Source organism: Dermochelys coriacea, chromosome 7 (assembly GCF_009764565.3).
Source record: "Dermochelys coriacea isolate rDerCor1 chromosome 7, rDerCor1.pri.v4, whole genome shotgun sequence".
NCBI lineage: Eukaryota > Metazoa > Chordata > Testudines > Dermochelyidae > Dermochelys > Dermochelys coriacea.
In genome coordinates, this window is record NC_050074.1 from 102664017 (window position 1) to 102686062 (window position 22046).

Here is a 22046-nt window from a genome sequence, read left to right on the forward strand (position 1 = left end):
AAAAGCAGCCACACTTCTTTAAGATGCCCATTCTTTATCCATTTAGTTTTGCAAGCTGTCTGGTGTTAGCAATCATGTACAATCGGACCTGCTGCAGAGCAAAGAGCAGTCTTGCCCCACAAATTAGGGGACAACCAATATTCTAGGAGACCCATCATAAACAAGACATGCTTCCATAAACATGCTGGGTCATTTAGAGGCCTGGGGGGATAATGCTGACATGGCGCTTGTGAGGAAAAAATAGTAATTATACATAAATCTTGAGTTTTCCTAATATACTTGTAACTAAAAGTATGCTTAAATCACAAAATAAAAATCACACATCTAATTAACATTTACAAAATTTATTAACTCTTTTATAAAAATCTATTTGCATTTTTTGCAGTAGTCAATTTAAGCTGTTAAATCAGAATTCCCACATAATAGTTTTGCCAATAAAAACCTGTAGACTTTTTAAAAAGGATATTTACAGCATTTTCATGAAAACATAAAAATTTAGTATCCCAAAATTCAGCTAACTAGATAAGAACATACAATTACATATGGGCAGATTCAGCAAAGTAATACAACTTCCAGACTGCTGAAATGATCATCAAAGAAAGGAGGCATCAGTGTTGGCACAGGAAGTTTTTTTCAGTTGCTGTAATTTAGCACAAGCTAACCACAGTTTGGAAAGCAAATATATTTGGCTGAATTATGCCATTAAAAGAGGTATCTCTTCTACTTATATAAACAGATAAACATATCTCCATTATACCTAAATTCACGGAATGCTTTACAACTCTATCAAATCTAAGTGCTCATCCATTTACATAAAAAAACTGCAAAATCAAATACTGAAAAGATTTCAAAACTGGTTCTACAACTATTAAGGAGGTTATTTTCTTGTTCTTGCACTTGCTCTTGTTTTCCTTTCTGTTCCTCCAGCACTCTGAATCATGCTTATATCACCTTTGCCAAGTTTTTCTTTAGTTTTGTTTCTTGTTTCTTTCTGCAGAGTTATATTTTCACCATACTCTGTACAAATAAATAAATAAACAAATAATGGTAAATGTAGATAATAACTCAAACTTTTTAGCTGAAATTCAAATCTTCGGCTATGCTGTTTTAAAGAAAACTATTCCAAATAAATATATTCCAGAGACAATAACCAGGAATACAACAAACCAGTTATGAAAGCTGCACTTCAGTACAACCAGCATCCTTTAAAATAGATCCCTGAAGATTCACAGCTATTTCTGAAACCAGATTAATATTAATAAGTGCACTAAACCCAATTTTTTTTCTTATGTGGCATTTTGCAACCATGGTAGTCCATTCTGTACAAATGGACTTCAGATACAGTGGTTAGCTGTGATATACGCAGGGAAGCGTGTTGAATAAACAGTCATGGACAATTTGATGACTGTACTAATAGGCTGTGGTGGAGCAGCAGATGACACTGTTATAAATCACCATAAATGTCCAAAGATACTGCTGTGACATGGTGAATGCAGGCCACCATTCAGTAAGCGTGCTGCCAACATTCCTGCTGCCTTGCGGGTTTAAGCCTTTTACTAAAGGCTAAGGTTCCAACCAGAATAACTGGCTGCACTTGATTCTTGGGGCCTTTGTGCAGTATTAGTCCCAAAGTTGTACCATAAACCCAATTTGGTACTTTTAGTGATTTTTTTTTTTAAACTCATATGTAAAACTAAAGACACCCAATAAAAATATTAAAGCAAGGAAAACCCTGCATTAGAATATATAGCAGTAGTTCTGGGTCCACAAAGAGCTGGCAGGTCAGGTTCTTCATTGTAAAGAAAAGACTAGACACCTGCATAGGAATCTAGAAACCAGAAGAAAAAGGTGCTGATCTCAGAAAAAAGTCACTAATGGCACCAGAAATGGTAGCTACCATCAAAAGCTGCTTGATGGAAAGATGACCTCCAGCTAAAGAGCATTGTCCAGAAGAACGGTGAGTAAGGAATCAGGTACCTAGTGCAGCAGAAGATCAGGCACCAAAGCAAGCATGTATAGCAGAAGCATGGAGGAAGAAACGGAACCAAAAGGCAGGAGAAAAGAATGAGAAAAAGAAACAAGACAAACGGGCAAATGTAAAGGGAAGAAAATGGGGAGGTTAGCATGAGCATGGGATTGGAGGATCAGACAGCGAGAAAGCGTACAATGGGGAAGAAGGGACCGGGCAGAGGAGAAGGATGAGAAGGAACATACATAAGTGGGGAAGATTAAATGAAGGTGAAAAAGATTGTGATATTTTAAAATTGACAACATATCACATTGAAAACAGTTATCTAAATATTTTCCTAATATTTTTTCATGTTAACAATTGTTGTAATTGCAACAGAGATGTTGTTCTATTGCAAATAGATTGCGGGGAAGGTGATTCATAATAAGAACAATTTTGAGGACTTCTGATTTACAGTAACAAAGGAAAGTAGTATTTATGCTACGTGCTATACAAACACGTACTAAGTGTCCCTGTGGCAACGAACGTTTAAGATTGAAATATTGGGACCTAAGGTAATGCAAATTTATCACTTTTATTCACAACATTAAGTTACATGCAAGATCAAGAATAAAGCATTTCCTTATCTAAAACATGCAAGTTTGCATTCACCCACCTTCAAAAATTAAACAATTATATTAGGTAACTGAAAATAAATCATTGCCATACCTGTTTTTAATTTTTTGGCTGCCTTTTCATCCTCTGGCAAGTGGCGTTTTCCCCTGAGAGAAGAGGAACTAGCTACTTGAGATGTGAGATCAACCTGTTTCCTTCTGCCCTTTCTTGGTGGATTAGCTTTAGCCTCGGTAGTATTTCCCAAAGGCACATTTTGGTCTTCTTTAGGAACCTTCTCTTTACCATCATTTTCTGGCAAGCTTCTTTTTCCTCGGAGAGAAGTGGAACTAGCTGCCTGTATTGTGAAATCAACCTGTATTCTTCTGCCCTTTTTTGATGCCTGGGAAATAATATTTCCCAAAGGCACATTTTGGTCCTCTTTAAGAACCTTCTCTTTATCATCATTTTCTGGCAAGCTGCTTTTTCCTCGGAGAGAAGTGGAACTAGCTGCCTGTGTTGTGAGATCAACCTTTTTCCTTCTGCCCTTTCTTGGTGGATTAGCTTTAGCCTCAGTAGTATTTCCCAAAGGCACATTTTGGTCTTCTTTAGGAACCTTCTCTTTATCATCATTTTCTGGCAAGTTGCTTTTTCCTCGGAGAGAAGTGGAACTAGCTGCCTGTGTTGTGAGATCAACCTGTTTCCGTCGGCCTTTTCTTGGTGGATTAGCTTTTGCCTCGGTAGTATTTCCCAAAGGCACAATTTGGTCTTCTTTAGGAACCTTCTCTTTACCATCGTTTTCTGGCAAGCTGCTTTTTCCTCGGAGAGAAGTGGAACTAGCTGCCTGTGTTGTAAGATCAACCTGTTTCCGTCTGCCCTTTCTTGGTGGATTAGCTTTTGCCTCGGTAGTATTTCTCAAAGGCACATTTTGGTCTTCTTTAAGAACCTTCACTTTATCATCATTTTCTGGCAAGCTGCTTTTTCCTCGGAAAGAAGTGGAACTAGCTGCTTGTGTTGTGAGATCAACCTGTTTCCTTCTGCCCTTTTTTGATGGATTCACCTTTGCCTGGGAGGTAGTCCTTCCCAAAGGCACGTTTTGGTCTTTAGGAATCGCATCTTTATCATCATTTTCTGTCAAGCTACTTTTTCCTCTGAGAGAAGTGCAACTAGCTGCCTGAGATGTGAGAGAAACTTGGTTCCTTCTGCCGCTTCTTGAGAGCTTCTCTTTTGTAGGCGAAACAACAGCTTCCAAAGGAACATTCTGACTTTCTGACATCTCTTCTTTACTGCTATCTCTTGGCAAGGTGTATTTTCCTCCAAAAGAAGTGGAATTAGCTGCTAGCACTTTATGATCAACCTGTTTCCTTCCACCCCTTCTGGATGTATTCTCTTTTGTAGGGGAAGAAGTAGATTCCAAAGCTGCATCTTGGTCTTTTTTGGCATCACTTTCTGACAAGCTGTATTTTTTTCTAAGAGAAGTGGAACTAACTGCATCTGGTATGAGATCAACCTCTTTACTTCTGCCCCTTCTTGAGAGATTTTCATTTGCTTGGGAAGGAATGTTTTCTGAAGTCTCATTCTGGTCTTTATCATTACCTTCAGGTAAAATGTGTTTTCCTCTGAGAGAAGCAGAACTGGCTTCCTCAAGTTCAAAATGAACTTTTTTCCCTCTGTCTCTTTTTGGTGTATTTTCATTTGCTTCTGTAGGATTATTTTCTAAAATCTCAATTTGTTTGGTTTCAGATGCTTCCTGTTTGCCATCACCTTTCCTTGTCCTCTTTCCATGTCTAAGAACAGTTCTCTCATCATCTTTAGGACCATATACCATTGCAGCAGTTGGATTGTTTTGGGCTTCCTTGGTTTTGGAATTTTGCACTGTCTCTAGAGATCCTATGGAATCCTTTGCAGAAATTGTCTCTGGTTCAGTTTCTGATATATTTTGTGGTATCATTTTTTCATTTTTGGCAAATTCACCTTCCTTAATGTCCAATATACCTTTTTGACCTCTCTTATTTCCATGTGTTTGATTAGTTTTTTTAATTGAATTCCTGTTTGCTTGCAAGCTATAAACATCAAGTGGTGCGTCATTTGTGTTTTCAAAATGTGACTCCTTTAACTTTAAGCTTTGACCTGTTTTTGCTTCCTTATTTCCCTGAGCTGCTTTTGTCTCATTTTTTATAGATTTGTGTGTTTTAACTACAGTTTCTTTTGATGTTCTCTTGGTTTCCTGGACACTTCTTACATTTTCAGGTCCCATCTCTGTACTTTCTTTCTTTGTTTCCTCCAATTGCTTTCTAGATTTTACTCTCAAAGATTTTCTTCCTTTCATCTCTGTTACCATAATTTCAAGGGTTGGTTTATTGATTTCAGATTCTTCTACTGCAGCAGCCTCAATGGTACTGTTGGCAAAATCCTGTTCATCTCTTTGTACACACTTTACTGTTTCTGCTCTACAGGGGTTCCTTGTTGTCTGTCTTTGGGGTTTTTCTTTTGCATCATGTTCCCCTGTAAATCCCTGTTCGTTATCTTCAGTTTTCCCTCTTCTGGTTCTTTTAACTGGAACTAATGATTCTAGCATTTCTAATTTTTTCGCCCTTCTAGACCTCTTCCTAACTGACAGAGTCACCTTTTCATTATTTTCTACATTACCTTGATCAGACTTATCTTCAGGTGCTATCAGCCCTGTTTGCAGAGGGTGCCCTCTTACATTTTTACTGCTACTAGATACATTTGCTGTCTTCATACTTTGATCATTTTCCATTATTAAAATATGGTTTGTGACAGATTGATGCACAGTCTGAAAATTCTGTTTCATACTTGTAGTTTCTCTTTGTGGCATTAAAGAATCTTTATCATGAGACTCAAGATTCCTTTTACCTCTTCTGGAGCTATGAAAAGTTCCATGTATTTCTACTGAGGGAACAGCTTCCTTATTTTTGTCAAGTTGTTTGTGAACATGAATTTTTGAAATAATTTCTTCTTGCATACACTGATTGGTTCTCTCTTTTCTTCCTAGATTTTTAACTACCGAAGTGAAAGCAACAGCCTCTTCCTTCTGGTCTTCAGTGATCTCTTTCATCAGAACTGGTAATTCTAGTAAATGTACATTCTCCTGGAGATTTTCTTTACATTCTCCTAGTGAAGAGGGATTCTCTTTTATTTCTATTTTCTGCTGTTTTGCCCTTGTAGATTTTTTGTCTTTACCAGACAAATCGATAGATCCCTGGATAAGATTTAATTGTGGGGCCACAGGATTTTCAAAGAGCAATTCTTTATCATCACTATCTTTCAAATATTGGTTTAATTCTCTTTGCAGTTGCATAGCTGGTTCTTGAACTGGATCCATTTTGGTAAGTAAAAGAGAGATTACTGAATTTGAGAGATTATGGCTCTCTGTCAGAGACCCATCACTCACTTTTTCTTTTTCAATATTTTCTATATTTTTCACAATTTCTGACTCCTTAGGTAAAATACATGCATGTTCAAGGTTTTCTTGCAATTCTTGTTCATTTTTAATGTTTCTATTCCTAGATCTCACAAATGGGAGTGATGTTTTTTCAAGTGAATCTTCTATTCTTTTCTCTTGCTTCAGCTCTTCTCTTTCATAATTTCCTCTAGATTCTAAAACAAGTAACATTTTTCATTAAAAACACAGAACAAAAGGAGCAAGAATAAAATTAGTAAAATAAGTGAACAACATGCCCGATCAATATTACCTCTAAGCTTAGGGTAGGACTATTTGATTCTATTAAAATGGTAATGACAGGTTTCAGAGTAGCAGCTATGTTAGTCTGTATCTGCAAAAAGAAAAGGAGTACTTGTGGCACCTTAGAGACTAAAATTTATTTGAGCATAAGCTTTCATGAGATACAGGCATGCATCTGATGAAGTGAGCTGTAGCTCACGAAAGCTTATGCTCAAATAAATTTGTTAGTCTCTAAGGTGCCACAAGTACTCCTTTTCTTTTTAAAATGGTAAGTTAACATATTTTAATATTCTAAATAAGATATTTAAGTGACTTCGACAGATTCAACAATGAATGATTTTTGATTACACAGTAAAAGGAAAGAAATGTTATTTTATTGGTTGGGCTACTGATATTTTAGAATGAGAGAAACTTGAATACATTTGATACTTTAGATATGATTATTTCATGACTGTTTAATAACCATTGGTAAAGGATATAATTACGGTTGCTATGATGATTTGGGGAATCTGTCTCTGTACAACTTATGAATTCTGATTGATTTTATGGATTTTATGTATAAAATTCTAAATCTCATGCATTAAATCAGCCATTGGCTGACAATTACATTGTCATATACCACACATTCAGCTGGAAAGCTTCTCCCACATAGAACAATCAAAAGAAGTCATTAACATTTAATGACTGTGCTCTGGAAGGAAAATGGGTATGCTAAAGAGGGTGCTTGGAGTATAAGAATCCAGTTATTCCAGGTGGTCTGCAGGGATGCTGGATGCAGTAGTGGAAGTTCTCTAGCAGGACTGGAGAGGTGTTAGAACTGGCTTTTAAAAACTGTGAGGCTGGGAGGTTCATTGTGGGACATGTTTTCTGAGCTAGAGAGAACCTTTTGACTCTCTGACCAGCCCAAGTTGATGAGAGCTTGCTGCAAGAGTCAGGGAGGAGAATCCATAACCAGGAAGAGAAGGCTGAACTGGAAGAAAAGTGACCTGGGATCCTGAAAAGACACTGACCAAATCCCAGAGAATGCTCAAGAGTGCTGAAGACTCTGAATCTCATGCCTTTTTTTCCTTTCTTTTCAGATTCTTCTGCCAAGTGATTTTGATATGCGGCACAAAATCATGTTAATCTCATTTGTATATATTTAGCAAAATCTACATTAAGGCAATATTAAAAACCAAAAAGTCATGAAATGTGAAAGTTGATCCCGCATTAAGAAAAGGGTACCGCTGTATTTAGTAGCGGTAAGAAAATCACAGCTAAATGCACAAGATAGTGTTGGGTGATTCAATAGACAGCATTCTTACCTTCAACTCAGGTTTGAACCAGCAAAGTGTTAAAGGAATAATATGCTTTTGGAAGTCTTTCAAAAGAGATTTAATTTTAAATTAAGTTTAACAGCAGGATTTTTATGCAGGTGGATCTACAGCTATTACTAACTTTATTTATTCATTCATAAATTCCAATTCCCAGCAGCAAGTATTCAAAATCATCACTGAACAAACTAAATTCAATATTTTCTGTGTACTCTGGCATTTTCAAAAACACTCACATTTAAGATACATTGTAAATTACAGCTTTAAAAATGCACACATTTGTACTTACCATGTTCGCTTTTAGGATCAATATGAGGAGAATTATTTTCTTGCATGAGATCCGTAACTTTGACCTAACAAAATTAAAAAATAATCAATAAATCTATGGCTGGAAGGGCTAAGGACAAGAAGAAGATTTTAAGTATACTAAGAACAAAAAAAATGCTAATAATGGTATACACTCCCTACTAGAAGAAAACTGTTAATGATGCAAAAAAGGCAGGAAGTATTAACATTTCTGTTCTATATTTGGAAAGAAGCAGGACAGTATACTCTTATCACATGAGGATGATGAGCTACTTTCCAGTCCATTACTAACTAAGGAGAATGTTAAACAACATCTGCTATGACTAAATATTTTTAAATGGTCAGGCCCTGGTAACTTGCACTCAAGAGTCCTAGAAGTCTTAGCTGAGAAGATCTCTGGCCTGCTCATGATAATTTTTTAATATATCTTGAAATAAAAGGGAAATTCCTTAAGTCTAGAAGAGTGGTCATGTGCCAATATTTAAAAAGGACAGGCAGGATGACCCAGGTAACTATAGGCTGGTTAGCCTGACATCAAACCCAGGCAAAATAATGAAAAAATGAAGAGATTCAACTGATAAAGAATTAAAGGATAGACATACAACTAATTCCAGTAAACATGATTTTATGGAAAACTGATCTTGTGAAACAAACCTGATTTCATTCACTTTTGAAATTACAAGTTTGGTTGAGAAAGGTAATTGTTTAGATGTAATATACTTAAGAATTTTGTAAGGCATTTTTGACTTAGTATCACTCAACATTTTGATTAAAAAAATAGCACTATACAATATCAATAAAGCACATTAAATAGAATAAGAACCAGCTGACAGAGCTAAAAAAAAAGTAGTTGTCAACGGAGAATTGTTATCAAATGGGGGTGTTTATAGCAGGATTCTGTAGGGTTTGGTGCTAGGCCTGATGTTGATCAACATTTTCATCAATGATCTAGAATTAAATACAAAATCATTGCTGATAAAACTTGCATATGACACAAAAGACTGACTGAGTGATAAATAATGAGGACAGGGTTGACAACATAGAGAGTGGTCTGGATCACCTGGTAAACTGATCCCATTCAAACACAATGTGTTTTAATGCAGCCAAATGGAAAGTTTTACACATCTAAGAGACAAGCAATGCAGGCCGTATCTACAGATTAGGGGATTGTATCATGGAAAGCAGTAACTCTGAAAAGGATTTAGGAGGTCAGAGAGGAAAGGCAAACCAACATGACTTCTCAGTACCACTCTGTGGCAAAAAGGGCATCCTTAAATATATGAACAGGGGAATAGTGAGCAAGAGTTGGGAAATGATCTTACCTCTGTACAAAGCATTGGTGAGACCAGTACTGGGAAACCACATACAATTTTGATGTCCGTGTTTGAAAAATAATGTTAAAGAATTGGAAAGGGTGCAGTGAGAGACTCAAAGAGCTCAATCTGCTTAGTTTATCAAAAATGGTTAAAAGCCAATTTGATTACAGTACGTTCTCAGGAAGAAAAATTTCAAGTACTAAAGAACTCTAATCTAGCAAAGAAAGATACAAGAATCACCAATAGCTGGAAGCTGAAGCCAGACAAATCCAAATTAGAAATAATGCACACATTTTTAATAATGAAAGCAATTCATAACCACGGACACAAGCTACCAAGGGAAGTGATGGATTCTTAATTAGAAGATATCAAGATATGCAGAATCCACCACTGCCCTGTGTTGTGCTCAGTAACTTATTTAGTATTATTTCTGGAACACACGCATCAGCCAAATAAGTTATTGAGCTCAACACAGGGGTAACTGGATGAAATTTTATAGCTAGGAGGATAGTATAGATCATCTTATGGTATTCTCTAGTCTTAAAAGTTATTAATTTGACTACAATTGAAATTACCAAAATAATGTAACAAGATCTTTTACCTTAATTTCCTTTGGCGTATCAAAAATTTCTTTAACACCAACATAATCCAGTTCATAATTTGAATATTTTTGTTTAGGCTCAGCCATAAGTTTTTGCAATCCCACATAGTCATCAACTGGAAGATATTTTTCCCTTGGTGTCCTTAGTAGTCTGCTGATACCAAACATGTCTTCTACTGGTTCAATTCTTTCCTTTGTCTTCAATAGCCTTTTGATTCCTACCATATCTTCTGATTGGATTCTCTGATTAGATGTTTTCATAATATGGCTGATCCTTATCATGTTTTCTACTGGCTGACATTTCTGCTTTTGTGTCGTCTTCAAAAAAGAGACTCCCACCAGATCATTTACTACTTGCTTTTTTTGTGCTGGAGTCTTTAGTAATCTTTTTAAGGCAATTTCATCTGTAAGAGGTTCCATCTTCTGCTTCGGAGTCCTCAAGAGCCTTTTGATGCCCGACAGAACCTCGATGGGTTCGGTCTTTTGCTTTGGTGTCCTCAAGAGTCTTTTGACGCCCGAGAGAGCCTCAACGGATTCGGTCTTTTGCTTTGGAGTCCTCAAGAGCCTTTTGACGCCTGAGAGAGCCTCGATGGGTTCGGTCTTTTGCTTTGGAGTCCTCAAGAGCCTTTTGACGCCCGAGAGAGCCTCAATGGGTTCGGTCTTTTGCTTTGGAGTCCTCAAGAGCCTTCTGACGCCCGAGAGAGCCTCAATGGGTTCGGTCTTTTGCTTTGGAGTCCTCAAGAGCCTTCTGACGCCCGAGAGAGCCTCAATTGGTTCGGTCTTTTGCTTTGGAGTCCTCAAGAGCCTTTTGACGCCCGAGAGAGCCTCGACGGGTTCAGTCTTTTGCTTTGGAGTCCTCAAGAGTCTTTTGACGCCCGAGAGAGCCTCGATAGGTTCAGTCTTTTGCTTTGGAGTCTTCACAAGCCTTTTAGCTCTCACTGTCACCTCAGTTATATGCTTTTCTGGCATTACTAACGGATTACTCATTTCCATCTTCTCTTCCAGTACAGTTCTCTCTTTTTTAGGAGTCGGCTTTAACTTAGCAGCCACAAAAGCAGAATTTGGAGACTTCTCCAGTCTCAGGAAGCGCGATACAACATCTTGACTATCTTTTCTCTGTTGTGACATGGTGGAGGTACTTAATGGTGATATTACCATCTCTCCTGTAATAAAATTAGGTTTATGTAATTCGAAAAGAAATTTAAGCAAGGAAGTCAAGTATGCAAATTGCTGAAGAAGTATCAGACATGCAAAGCTTCTGCCCCTCGCACCAAAATCTAGTCTTATTTAAACAAGTAACTTGGTAATTAACAATGAAAAACAACATGAAGGCACTACACAGATTTTAAAAATGAGTTTTTAATTGAATTAAATATGAAAATAAATATAACTAGTGTTCCTTCTGTTATTTTAAGATATATTAAGTTAAATTTCTTGAGTACTGTCCCTAAATTTTAAACGTGCTGCAAACTTTGTTTTGAAGATGCATAACATGTAAGCATCAGGTGGAAGCTGATTTTTTGTCATAAGGGGACATTTGGCATTTTTGGCACTGGAAAAGGTGTGGCGGACAAAAAACTTGCACAAGATAAGCACATTAAAGTGACCAGTAATGCAGTAAATGTTGATACTGAAATTTGCTTCACCTCGAACTGCTATTTTTTCAGTCTGTCTTGTAGACTCAGAAAACAAGCTGTCAAGTTCATATATGGTATATTGTTTTAAAGGTTTTTGTTGTTAACCACAGTTGTATCTACACTAGATTTTCCCTACTAGAATTTCTCAAGGTTGCTAACACAAGTAGCTATAACATAGGCAAGGTACTGAATCAGTAGAGCCCTGCGTGTATACAAATTGCAGAACTGCAAAACTGCAGAACCTCAGGGCTCTCCTGGGAATCACAGTGGCAAAAGGAGCAGAACACGTGACTGCTGCTCCCAGGAGCCAGCGCCCTTTGCTGGCAGCTCCTCCGGTGAGGTTATAGTGCCCAACCCGGCCCCCATCCCTTCCATGCAGCTGTCTACGTCTCCTGTCTGGGGACATGCACGGCACCTGAACACAAGAGCATGACCAGGGACAACTGCTGGTGGGCCTGATTCCCGCCCCAATGGGCAAGGTTGAGGGTGGTACAGTCACACCGGAGAAGCTGCCAGCATGGGGCACTAGCTGCTGGGAGCAGCAGCCCCATGTTCTGCTCCTTTTGCCACTGTGGTCCCCAGGAGCCCCTGCGGTTACTGATTTATATCCGCAGATATCTGCATCTATGGATATAAATTTGTATCCGCGCAGGGCTCTATGGATCAAAGCAGGCACAGATAATGCTGTAGTAAAATTGAAGTGGTCACTGTCCCCTTGTCTACCCTATATCTCCCACCATTGCTATTACTGGTAGAGACAGCTGCATAGTGGTACTGATAGTGGAGAGTTTTAGGGAAAGAAGTCAAGTGTAGACAATTTGCAAGGGAAACCTTAAAACAAACCAACCAACTGATCAATCAACCTTGAATTTATTCTATAACACAACTTTGCAGCAAATTTAGTACTTGTGGAATACACAGTGCTCTGAATATACCCGTTTATTAAGCCTACTTCTGTAACTAAAAATATATATTCCAGATTCTCAAGTAAATGGAAATGCAATTCTAAAGTTCTGGTATATTATAGGATTTATTCTTGAGTTCGACCTATGAAGAACTATATTAAGGTAATTCTTGCTTAATTGAAGAAACGACATCTCATTTGATCTCTCAGGGACAGTATTAGCTTTGATCCTTACAGAGACCCAATGACTAGTACCAAGTGTTACAACAGAAAGGAAGGAAACCCTACCAAAGAAGTTAGAGAAGTTAGGAAGATGCCTACTCAATATCATCCTTCCACCTTTGATGGCCTTTGACTTCTCATTCTGGGCCCCACCTTTTCCATCAACACCACCCTCGCCCTACCTTAAAACACGAGCATTGGGCTTAGTTGTGTCTGCATTCAACAATTCACTGCATTTTGCTGAAGCATACCAACTCTTCAATGTTGAGTGCTTTAAACCCATTTTGTACACACATGCTTCAACATTCTGAAAGCATCATACTCCATGGGACACAACCAATTAACGAAGAAGTGGATCATCCCAGTTCAGAAATAGTTGGGACTACAAATGCATCTTTTAAGATAGGTGGTTGAATGCTGTTTTTCTATCTCAGAATTACCTCAAATTGCCACCTGCCCCATTCTCACTCTACACTAAGTCTGCATAAGTTAAAACAAAACTAATAATTGACTAAGCTTAGCTTCAAAGATCCAGGTTAATAGCACTAGACTGCTTTTCTTGTATGCAATCCATAAACCCTCACTCCCTTTTCCAGGGCTATTAAAAAGAAGAAACAAACATACCAGACTCCTCTGGAGTGTGTATCTCAGAGCCTTCTGCTTTAGCACATGATGGTGTAAGATTAGTCTTGTGAGCAGATAAAGATGGACTTTTTTGATTTTCATTTACTGGAGTTCTAAACATCTCAGTCATTCCTATTAATTAGGTTTAAAGTAATTAGCATATGCTTTGATTTACAAAACAGTTATATAGTTGGCAGAACAAAGAATAAAATAAAGCATTGTGACTTAATTTTCTTCAAATAGTATACCACACAATGTACCATTAAGGGCAGATAATCATACATGACTTCACGACTATGCTTTTATTTCACAGCAGAGGCATTATAACAGGAGGTAGGTGGTATAATATGTTAATACAATGATTGTTCGAGTCACCTCTGGAAATATGTTACGTCATATCATAAGTGAAAGTTAGGTTAGTAGTTTCATCCCAGATTGAAAAAAGACTAATTCCCTGATTTAAAAAACCCAAATCTAGAACAATAAGGATGTAGTACAGCAGAACTGAGTAGTAGAAATTGTCTGCAAAATACCAAGTACATGTGTAAACACTGCACAACAGGTGTGTGTGTGAGTGACACTCAATTCAGGAGTTATTGATACTTCACTGTGAGAAGCTCTATATTAACCACAAATAGAAAATGGACACACAGCATTTTATACAGCAAGACATCCAAATATAATGTAAAGTTTAACATTTTTCTGCTGTTAGCTACACATCCTGCTTTTAAACTTTTAACCACCTACATTTTAAATAAATTGAATGTAAATCTTCTAAAAAACGTAAATCATTCTAAAACAATGAAATGCTACTATACTAAACTACATATAAGCTTTATCTAGAGACATACTTTACTGATGCATCAAGGTATGATGGCCTAATTTGTATGCACAATTGTGCTCCAGATATACAGAAAGGACACATGCTGGGATGATTTAGTTAGTGTTGGTCCTGTTTTGAGCAGGAGATTGGACTAGATGACCTCCTGAGGTCTCTTCCAACCCTAATATTCTATGATTCTATGCACGTATGGACCATCACAAATTGAAATAATTACAACTATACATTAAAATAATATTTGATTGAGATACCACTCAAATAACATTTACGCTGCAGCAGCTGTCAGATGCCAAAACCCAGTTTGGGTCCAATTGTGCGAGGCACTGCACAAAGATAGTACATGAAAGTCCATCTCCAAAGAACTTACTATCTAGACACCAAGACATAACAGGTGCATATATATATAAAGGATCCCAGTTGGAGAGGAAGTAAGAGGATAGATTAACAAAATAAAATGTTTTAGTACCGACTGGCTAAAAATTATACTAATCAGTAACAGCAATCACAGCTTACTACTAGCCAGTTATTATATAGCAGTTTTCAGTACTCATTACTAAGGCTGCGAGTCTGTCATGGAAGTCACAGATTCTGTGACTTTTTGAGACCTCTGGGACTTCTGTGGCAGCTGGTGTGTCTGGCCACCACCCTCCACAGCGGGGATCTTGGGTCGCCATGCCCCAGCCCCCCACAGCAGCAGGGGGTCCCAGACTACCCCCCCCCCCCAGCAGCATCAGCAGGGGTCCTGGGCCACGCACTACCACCTGCTACCCCAGAGCACCCAAGATTTAGTCAGGGTTATTTAGCACAAATCATGGGCAGGTCACTGGCCATGAATTTTTGTTTACTGCCAGTGACCTGTGATGACTTTTACTAAAAATACCCGTGACTAAAATGTAGCCTTACTCATTACAATATAGGTGAGATTTAAGACACTTAAGAGAAAGTGGTAGTTTTACAGATTTGACTGGCAGTATTCCCCATGTTCAAGTGCAGTATGGGAGAAAGCATAAAGGCACTAGTGTAAAGAAAGTAAAAAACCAGGCAACGGAGACTTTAGCATCATTGGTGGAGTTAAGAGAGCAATCAACCTTGGGTTAAGGAGAGATACTGCAGAGCTTAACTGTGTTCAGCTTTGAAGGTTAGAACAGGAAGTTTGTATTTGATGCTGCAGAAGAGGGGGAAAACAATGGAGGGACCTAGAAGGTAGTGACATAGACAGCGATGAACTTGACAAAGTTTGCTCATTTTTAAGAAGTTGAAATTAAATACAAACCCTCCTAATACAAGGTTCAAGTTGAGATTTTAAACTCAAGGCCAAAAAAAATTGAAGTTATGGTTCCCACAGTACATAAAAGTATTTTCTACTATGTAAAGGAGATTAACATGTTCCAAGTTACACAATAGACTGTATTAAGTAGAAACTGCTTTTATCAATCAGCATGAAGTGAAATAAGGCAAAAATTATGTGGCTTAATTTAAAAAAGTGTGCAAATTACCTGTGAAGCTTTCATTTATATCCATGTTTTGTTTCAAAGCACAATTCTTCACCACTCTAGGGGCCTGTCCAACCAGCTTCACTGTGGTGGTATGAGCTTTTCCTATCACTATGGTAGCTGGAGAATCTGCATGACCTGTACTAAAATGACCCTTTACTTTTCTTGCTGGAGTCTGTAGAAAGAAAAACAGAGTTGCTCAATAAATGAGAATTTATTGTAATGACCAGAACAGCGTAAGATCCACACACAAACCTGTACCCGTGTTACTGAAAGTTTTAAGTCTTTTTAGTTGAACTGGTGCAAACCTTAGACTGGTTTACATTTAAAAATTGATTTTAGTTAAATCAGTGTACATTTGTTCACAGATCAGACCAAAGTCAGAACCAGTGTGCATTTTTTTAAAAAATGGATTTTTAGTTTAAGTTGGCTTTTTTAATTAAATGAAATTCGGGTTTATTTTTCAAAATAAACCTAGAACCAGAGTTTGTTGATGTACTAAACCAGCTCTTGATAGCAGTTGTCTCTTCTGCAGACAGAGAGAGAATGTTTTCTTCACTTCAGTTCAACGAATAGTTCATGCAAAGCTAAGAAACCAATTGGGAGATGAAAAAAGCAGGAAAACTTGTTTTCCTCTTCCAAGCTATGAATAAAAACTTGGTGTGAGTGGGTGATCTTGAAGCACACAATGACCAGAATCAATCAGTTCAGTTCACTAACTCTAGATAATAATTTACCAGTTAGTTTTAAATGCAAAACATGTTTTTACAAAACTCTTTTCTTATGTATTCCAGCACGTTAAAGGTAGTTATACTGAACTTCTAAAAACAATTTTAAAATACGGGTTTTGTGCATTTTTAATTGAATTTCCATCCAAGTAGAGCTTGACATATCACAAGTATTCTTGAAATACAGTGTAAAGCAGCAGTTCTCAACTCATGGCTCTCATGCGGCCCAATTAGCACACAACTGCGGCCCCGTGTGCTAACGGCTGCGGGTATGTCCGGGGTCCCGGGGTCCCAGCTGCCCGGGAGGGGGAGGGGTCTGGGCTGCTCCGCCACCTAGCACAGGGGTGGTGGGGGGGTAGGGTGTAGGGCTCCCACAGGGCCCCGCAGTCTCCAAGGTCCAGGACAGCTGTTGGGCCGCATGGGCCTGGGTAGACACGCAGCAGGGGACTGGGATGTGCGGCTGGCTTGCCCCATGTGGTGGAGGTCCAGGGATCTGGGGCAGCAGCTGGCCCTGTGGGAACCAGGGGACACCAGCCCGCCCCGCATGGCAGGTGTCCTGGGGTCGGGCAGCCGCATGGCAGGGGACAGGGTTCCAGGGTGGTGGCAACTGGCCGGGGCAGCAGCCCGCAGGGCAGGGGCCCGGGGTTCAGGGTCCCAGCTGCCTCTGTCCTGCCAGGTTACACATTCTAGGCCATATATGCATCCCACAATGTATAATATGTTGAGAACCACTGGTGTAAAGGCTACATCTAATTGCAAGTCAACATGTTTTATTGGTTACAAAGCAACGGAAAAAAACCCCATTCTTTAGGAAAGTAATTAAGAAATACAAATAAAGATTAAAATAAATTATTGAAATAAATGTTTCCTGCTTGCTGATTTCAATTCCATTGATTTAAATCATTCCACTCTAGTCAGAGCAGTATAAAATGCGTATTTGGCTCATTCCCTATCACAAAGCTTTTTAAGATTAAAACAAATTTTTGTAACTCTATTTTCATTTTTCTGCTATAATTGTTTCTTATATTTCTCATCATGTGTTAAGTTTGGGAAATGGGGAGTGTGATAGATTCAGACCAGAAGAATGCTGGAAGGCAGGTATATCAGCCTTCAGAATGAGCCGGCCTTTGTTCCCTGGATAGCCAAAAGGCTATTCCAGGCCAATTAAGACAGCTGATGCTAGTTAACCAGTGAAGGCCGTTAGGCTAATGGAGACAGCTGGAACTAATCAAGGCCCCACTTATACTGTTTAAAAGCTCTCCTTCAAGTACCCTCTAGGAGGCTGAGGTGAAAGGAGCTGGATGAGAGGAAGCACTACTAAATCCTGAGGTAAGGGTGAAGCTAGGAAAAGGGGTGTGGCCTAGGGAATCAAAGCAGTATCAGTGGTGAAGGGAAAGCCTCCAACAGCTGCTACCATCAGGGTCCCTGGGCTGGAACCCGGAGTAGAGGGCAGGGTCTCCCCTGCCCCAAACGCACACAATCTACAGAGATCCCCTGGAGAAGGGAAGCAGGACTCGGTCCAGACAGGAGGCTGAACTACGCCTACTGAGCTCTACGGAGCAACAGAGGCTGGGGTATTCCCCCTTCCCATCTCCCATACTGGCTGGTGATGAAAGTAACTCAATAGGCTGTGACTCTTGCTGCTATATTGAGAAAGGGAGGTCACACTGGGGCCTTATCGAGTTTCTGAGACCACTGAAACTGCCCAGAAGCGCTGGACCCACAAATACAGGCTCAGGACTTCTTCACAGGAGGAAGAGGAAAAAACTTACTCTATCGATGTTTTGGCACCCAGAATGGGAAAAACATTTAATGGAGACTTCAAAAGTAAAATTTGGCTAGAAATAGGTCAAAGAGCAATGCCTATGTACTAAAGGTAATCAACTTCTAGCAAACTCTCCATACAACAATTTAAAAACTCAAAGTTCTGAATAAATCAACATTTTCTACTGCTTGTTATAATCAATTTCTTACAGAACACAAATTAAGCTGCCTTCCTCTTTTTCCCCTCCTGGCCCTGCAGTTGTGACAACCTTCCTTTCTGCTGATAGCCCAACAACCCATATTTAGACAAAGGCTCCCCGTTTCTGTGGGCACAAAAAAACAAATTCTGGGAATCAAACTGTTTACCACATGCTACTGCAGAACACTAACACAACTACTCTACTTAACTGAAGGAAAATTTTGTAAATATTATGACAAAATTAAAATTTATTAGAAATTCACAGTTTCAATTTTACTAATAAAAGTAAAATTGATTATCTATTCAACACACTGCAGTGGCTTAATTACCCTTCCAATATACCCCCCCTCAATGATAGCTGATGTCTGCTGGATGAATACAAACTAAAGTATTATATTAATACCAACTAAGGAAGAAGGACAAGAACAGGAATACCACACTGTTGTCCTGTACCACTGTAAGAAGAAAATGAAGGGAAGTTTTATCTTGAAAGGTGGGTAAACCAAACACTTTGTTTAAACTGAGGAAAGATCAAGTCCTTAAAATACAGCAGAAAACAATATATTCTAGTCTTTGTACAACTGAATGGGCAGAAAAACAGAAGCAACAGTGCTTTTTTTTTTATTAAGGCACATTTTAACAGAAATTGCTTTGTAATACAAGTTAATTGTGATAAGAGCTGTATATCGGTCCAGAAACATTTGCGTTTCCAATGGACTTTTAATAAACAAAGCATCTCCCCCTTCACTACATGTGGTTACTTCATATCAGCAAATTTGATTAGAGATGAATTCATATCAAATAAACAACAGTTATACCAGAGAAGTAGCAAACACAGGACTAAATTCCAAAGAACCTTAGACAAGTTAGAGCAATGAACACCTAAGGTTTTATTGTACTAATAACTTTGAAGTCCTACATTTTCAGTTTGTTGATACAGGAAAATTGGGTCTGTGAAGGAAGATGATCCACAAGACCTTTACCTTCAGAAATGGTTCACATTATAAATGAGTTTGAGATCACGGATAACCTTGTCTCTTACATTAGTTCTGCTGAACAATACTATCTCACTGTGGATATCAAAATATTTTAAAGGTGCACATTCTTTAGTTTCAATTAAATCCTGTATTTAATATATCAATACAATGAAAAATGGTGCAAATTTGACTCTGTTCTTTTACTAATCAAGAAAGAATATTTGGAATCTAGCACATTGAGTCATCCAGGAAATGTATATCTGTGCTCAAAGGCTATTTGGCAGACAAGGAAGGTTTAGAAACGCACCTAGCTACTAACAATGTATTAAAAACCGATGAGGCTATGCATTCAGAAAATAGTACAGTTTATTTTAAATAAAAATACCTTGGGTGATTTTAACTTCTTGGCTGATTTTCCTTTGAGAACACATTTTTTAACAGCTTTTACTTGTGGTTTTGCAACACCCAACTTCACCACTTCTGCCCAAGATTTTGCAACTGGAATGAAAAAAAAAAAATGAAAACAGCTCTCAAGTGTGCACACAGCAGTGCAGAGTTATTTCCTTATAATTCCCATATTTAAATTACATTTGCTATGGAATTTTGCTCAGGAGATTGGTAATTACAGGTGGAGGTGCCAGTACCAATTAGAGTTGAGGTTTCATAACACTTTCCATTATAAGGCCCTATTTTTCAGTTGCTTATATCTTTGCAAAACTTTAACCATTTGCATGGTTTCTTTTATGACACGTATGCCTCACGCTGAGAGATACGTTTCAGTAAAAGCAGTTAAGCCATTTCCAAGAACAAGGTCAGGGAAAAATAGACCTCTTACATTTTTAAGCTTATTCCACAGACAAACTCTAGTCTCTATGGTTTGGAGCAAGGACTTGAAATTTGGCAGAGATCTGAGGTGTCAGCTGCCGGTTCTTGTGAAAATCCACCTGATTTTGGCAGAATTATAGGCTTCTGATAATTGCTATTGGCACATGCTCAGAGGTTTATTAGAGGTAGGCAACAAAATTAACCAAAGAATTCATCTACACTGGATATGGCTGTCTCCATCAAGCCCTGTGCCAGCCACACTGAGCATGCTCCTGACCAGGACTGAACAAAATATTCTACAATTGCTCCTCTAGAGATGATATGCAGAAAGGGAACAGAAAAGTTAGGGACAGACAGGAGCGAAGTGGGAATGGAACAAGATACAAGGATAGGAGCAGAGGGAGAAGACCAGTAAGGATAAGAGCAGAAAGATCTACAGCAGGGTTTATCAACCTATGGGTCGAGACCCAAAATTGGGTCACCAAAATTGCAGCTCCTGTCCCACAGGGTTGTTTGGGCTAGGTGAGCTGCTCCAGGCACTGCAACCTCTGGGGTCCCAGCATCATGACGACAAGACTCCGGGTAGGCCAAATCTGAGTGAGTGGCACTGCAACCTCATGAGCCTGGTTGCAACTCCATTAACATAAACTGGAAGGGGAATATGATTCCAAAAGATGGAATTTATCTTTTCAGTTTGCATTTTTAGAAGCGATGAAATTACATTTAAAACTATTTCTAAAGAATTATTAGATTACAAAATCAAGCAATAAAAAGTTGGGAACTGCCAGACATACGATTATCCATGCACTCTTAATTCAGTCCATTTGGTATATGTATTATGATAGTTATTAATTACATGTTCATATCCATTTCCCTCTCTTCCCCCACCCCACAAAGGACTCCTGTAGACAACTGACTAACTCCCTGAGCACCATTCATCCTATGCATGGAATGATGCAGGACACCTGCCTCATTTGTTGCAGAAGTTGAAAGTGTAGTGACCCAAGCAGGGGGACTGCAGGAACAGAAAGGATGTTCTTGTGGTTAAAAGACAACTGAATGTCACCTTGGTGAAATGGATTCTATTCTAAGGCTAACACAATGCAGGGGAGTAATGAGGTGATTTTTACCTCTGATGATACAGGTACTAGAATACTGCATACAGTTCCAGTGTCCACATTTTACAAAGAATCTTAAATTCGAGAGTAGACACAAAAAAACACAATTATTTGAGGACTGGAGAAAAAACCTTACAGTGAGAGACTCAAAGAGCTCAATACATTTAGTTAATTTAAAAAAAAAAAAAACTTGAGAGATTACTTGATTATAGTGCATAAGTACCTTTCATTAGGAGAAAATACCAGATACTAAAGGGCTCTCATCCAGGAGAGAAATGCATAAGAGCCACCAGTGACTAGAAGCTGAAGCCAGACAAATTTAAGACACAAATTTTTACTAGTGAGGGTTATTAACCATTGGAATAAACTACCAAAGAAAGTGGTGGTTTCTCCTACTCTTGAGGTCTTTGAATCAAATCTGGATGCCTTTCTGGAAGTTATGCTTTAGTCAAACAAGTTATTGAGCTTAATCCAGAGATAACTGGGAAAAATGTAATGGCCTGTTATATACAGGAGGGCAAACTAGATAATCTAATGGTCCTTTCCAGCCTTAAACGCTTCAAAGCTATATTCAGTGCAAGGTTTGGATGTACAGAAAACAACACACAAAATCACATACTGAATGATGAGGATAAAATTCATCCTGTGCACTGAAAAAGGTAGGGGTTAGGAATGTAAATATTGGTTAAAAAAGTTAATGGTTAAACGATTAAAATTATTTTGGTTAACTGAGGTAGCTGGGGGGGTCTGGCACAGCCAGGGCTGGGCTCCCGCTGGCTGGTGCGGTGTAGCTGGGGTCCAACATGGGGCCGCCAGTATTAACAATAAACTTTGGTTAACTGGTTAGCCTAATGCTTACCGGTTAACTGTTTATATCCCTAGTAGGGGTCATGTAGAAAATATAGTATGTGA

At 38.6% G+C, this 22046-nt stretch overlaps 1 protein-coding gene across 1 annotated transcript in view; it reads right to left on the reverse strand.

Moving 5' to 3' along the window:
• Positions 1–328: 328 nt before the first annotated feature.
• MKI67 (marker of proliferation Ki-67) overlaps positions 329–22046 on the reverse strand; it is a 36862-nt gene continuing 15144 nt past the window's right edge. The window contains exons 11-18 of the mRNA XM_043519348.1: positions 19577–19689; positions 15527–15698; positions 13190–13321; positions 9803–10965; positions 7869–7932; positions 5866–6181; positions 2678–5286; positions 329–1017 (exon numbers count right to left, since the gene is read on the reverse strand). Of these exons, the coding sequence (XP_043375283.1) occupies positions 878–1017; positions 2678–5286; positions 5866–6181; positions 7869–7932; positions 9803–10965; positions 13190–13321; positions 15527–15698; positions 19577–19689 (4709 nt within the window). The 3' untranslated portion in view covers positions 329–877. The remainder of the gene's footprint in view (positions 1018–2677; positions 5287–5865; positions 6182–7868; positions 7933–9802; positions 10966–13189; positions 13322–15526; positions 15699–19576; positions 19690–22046) is intronic.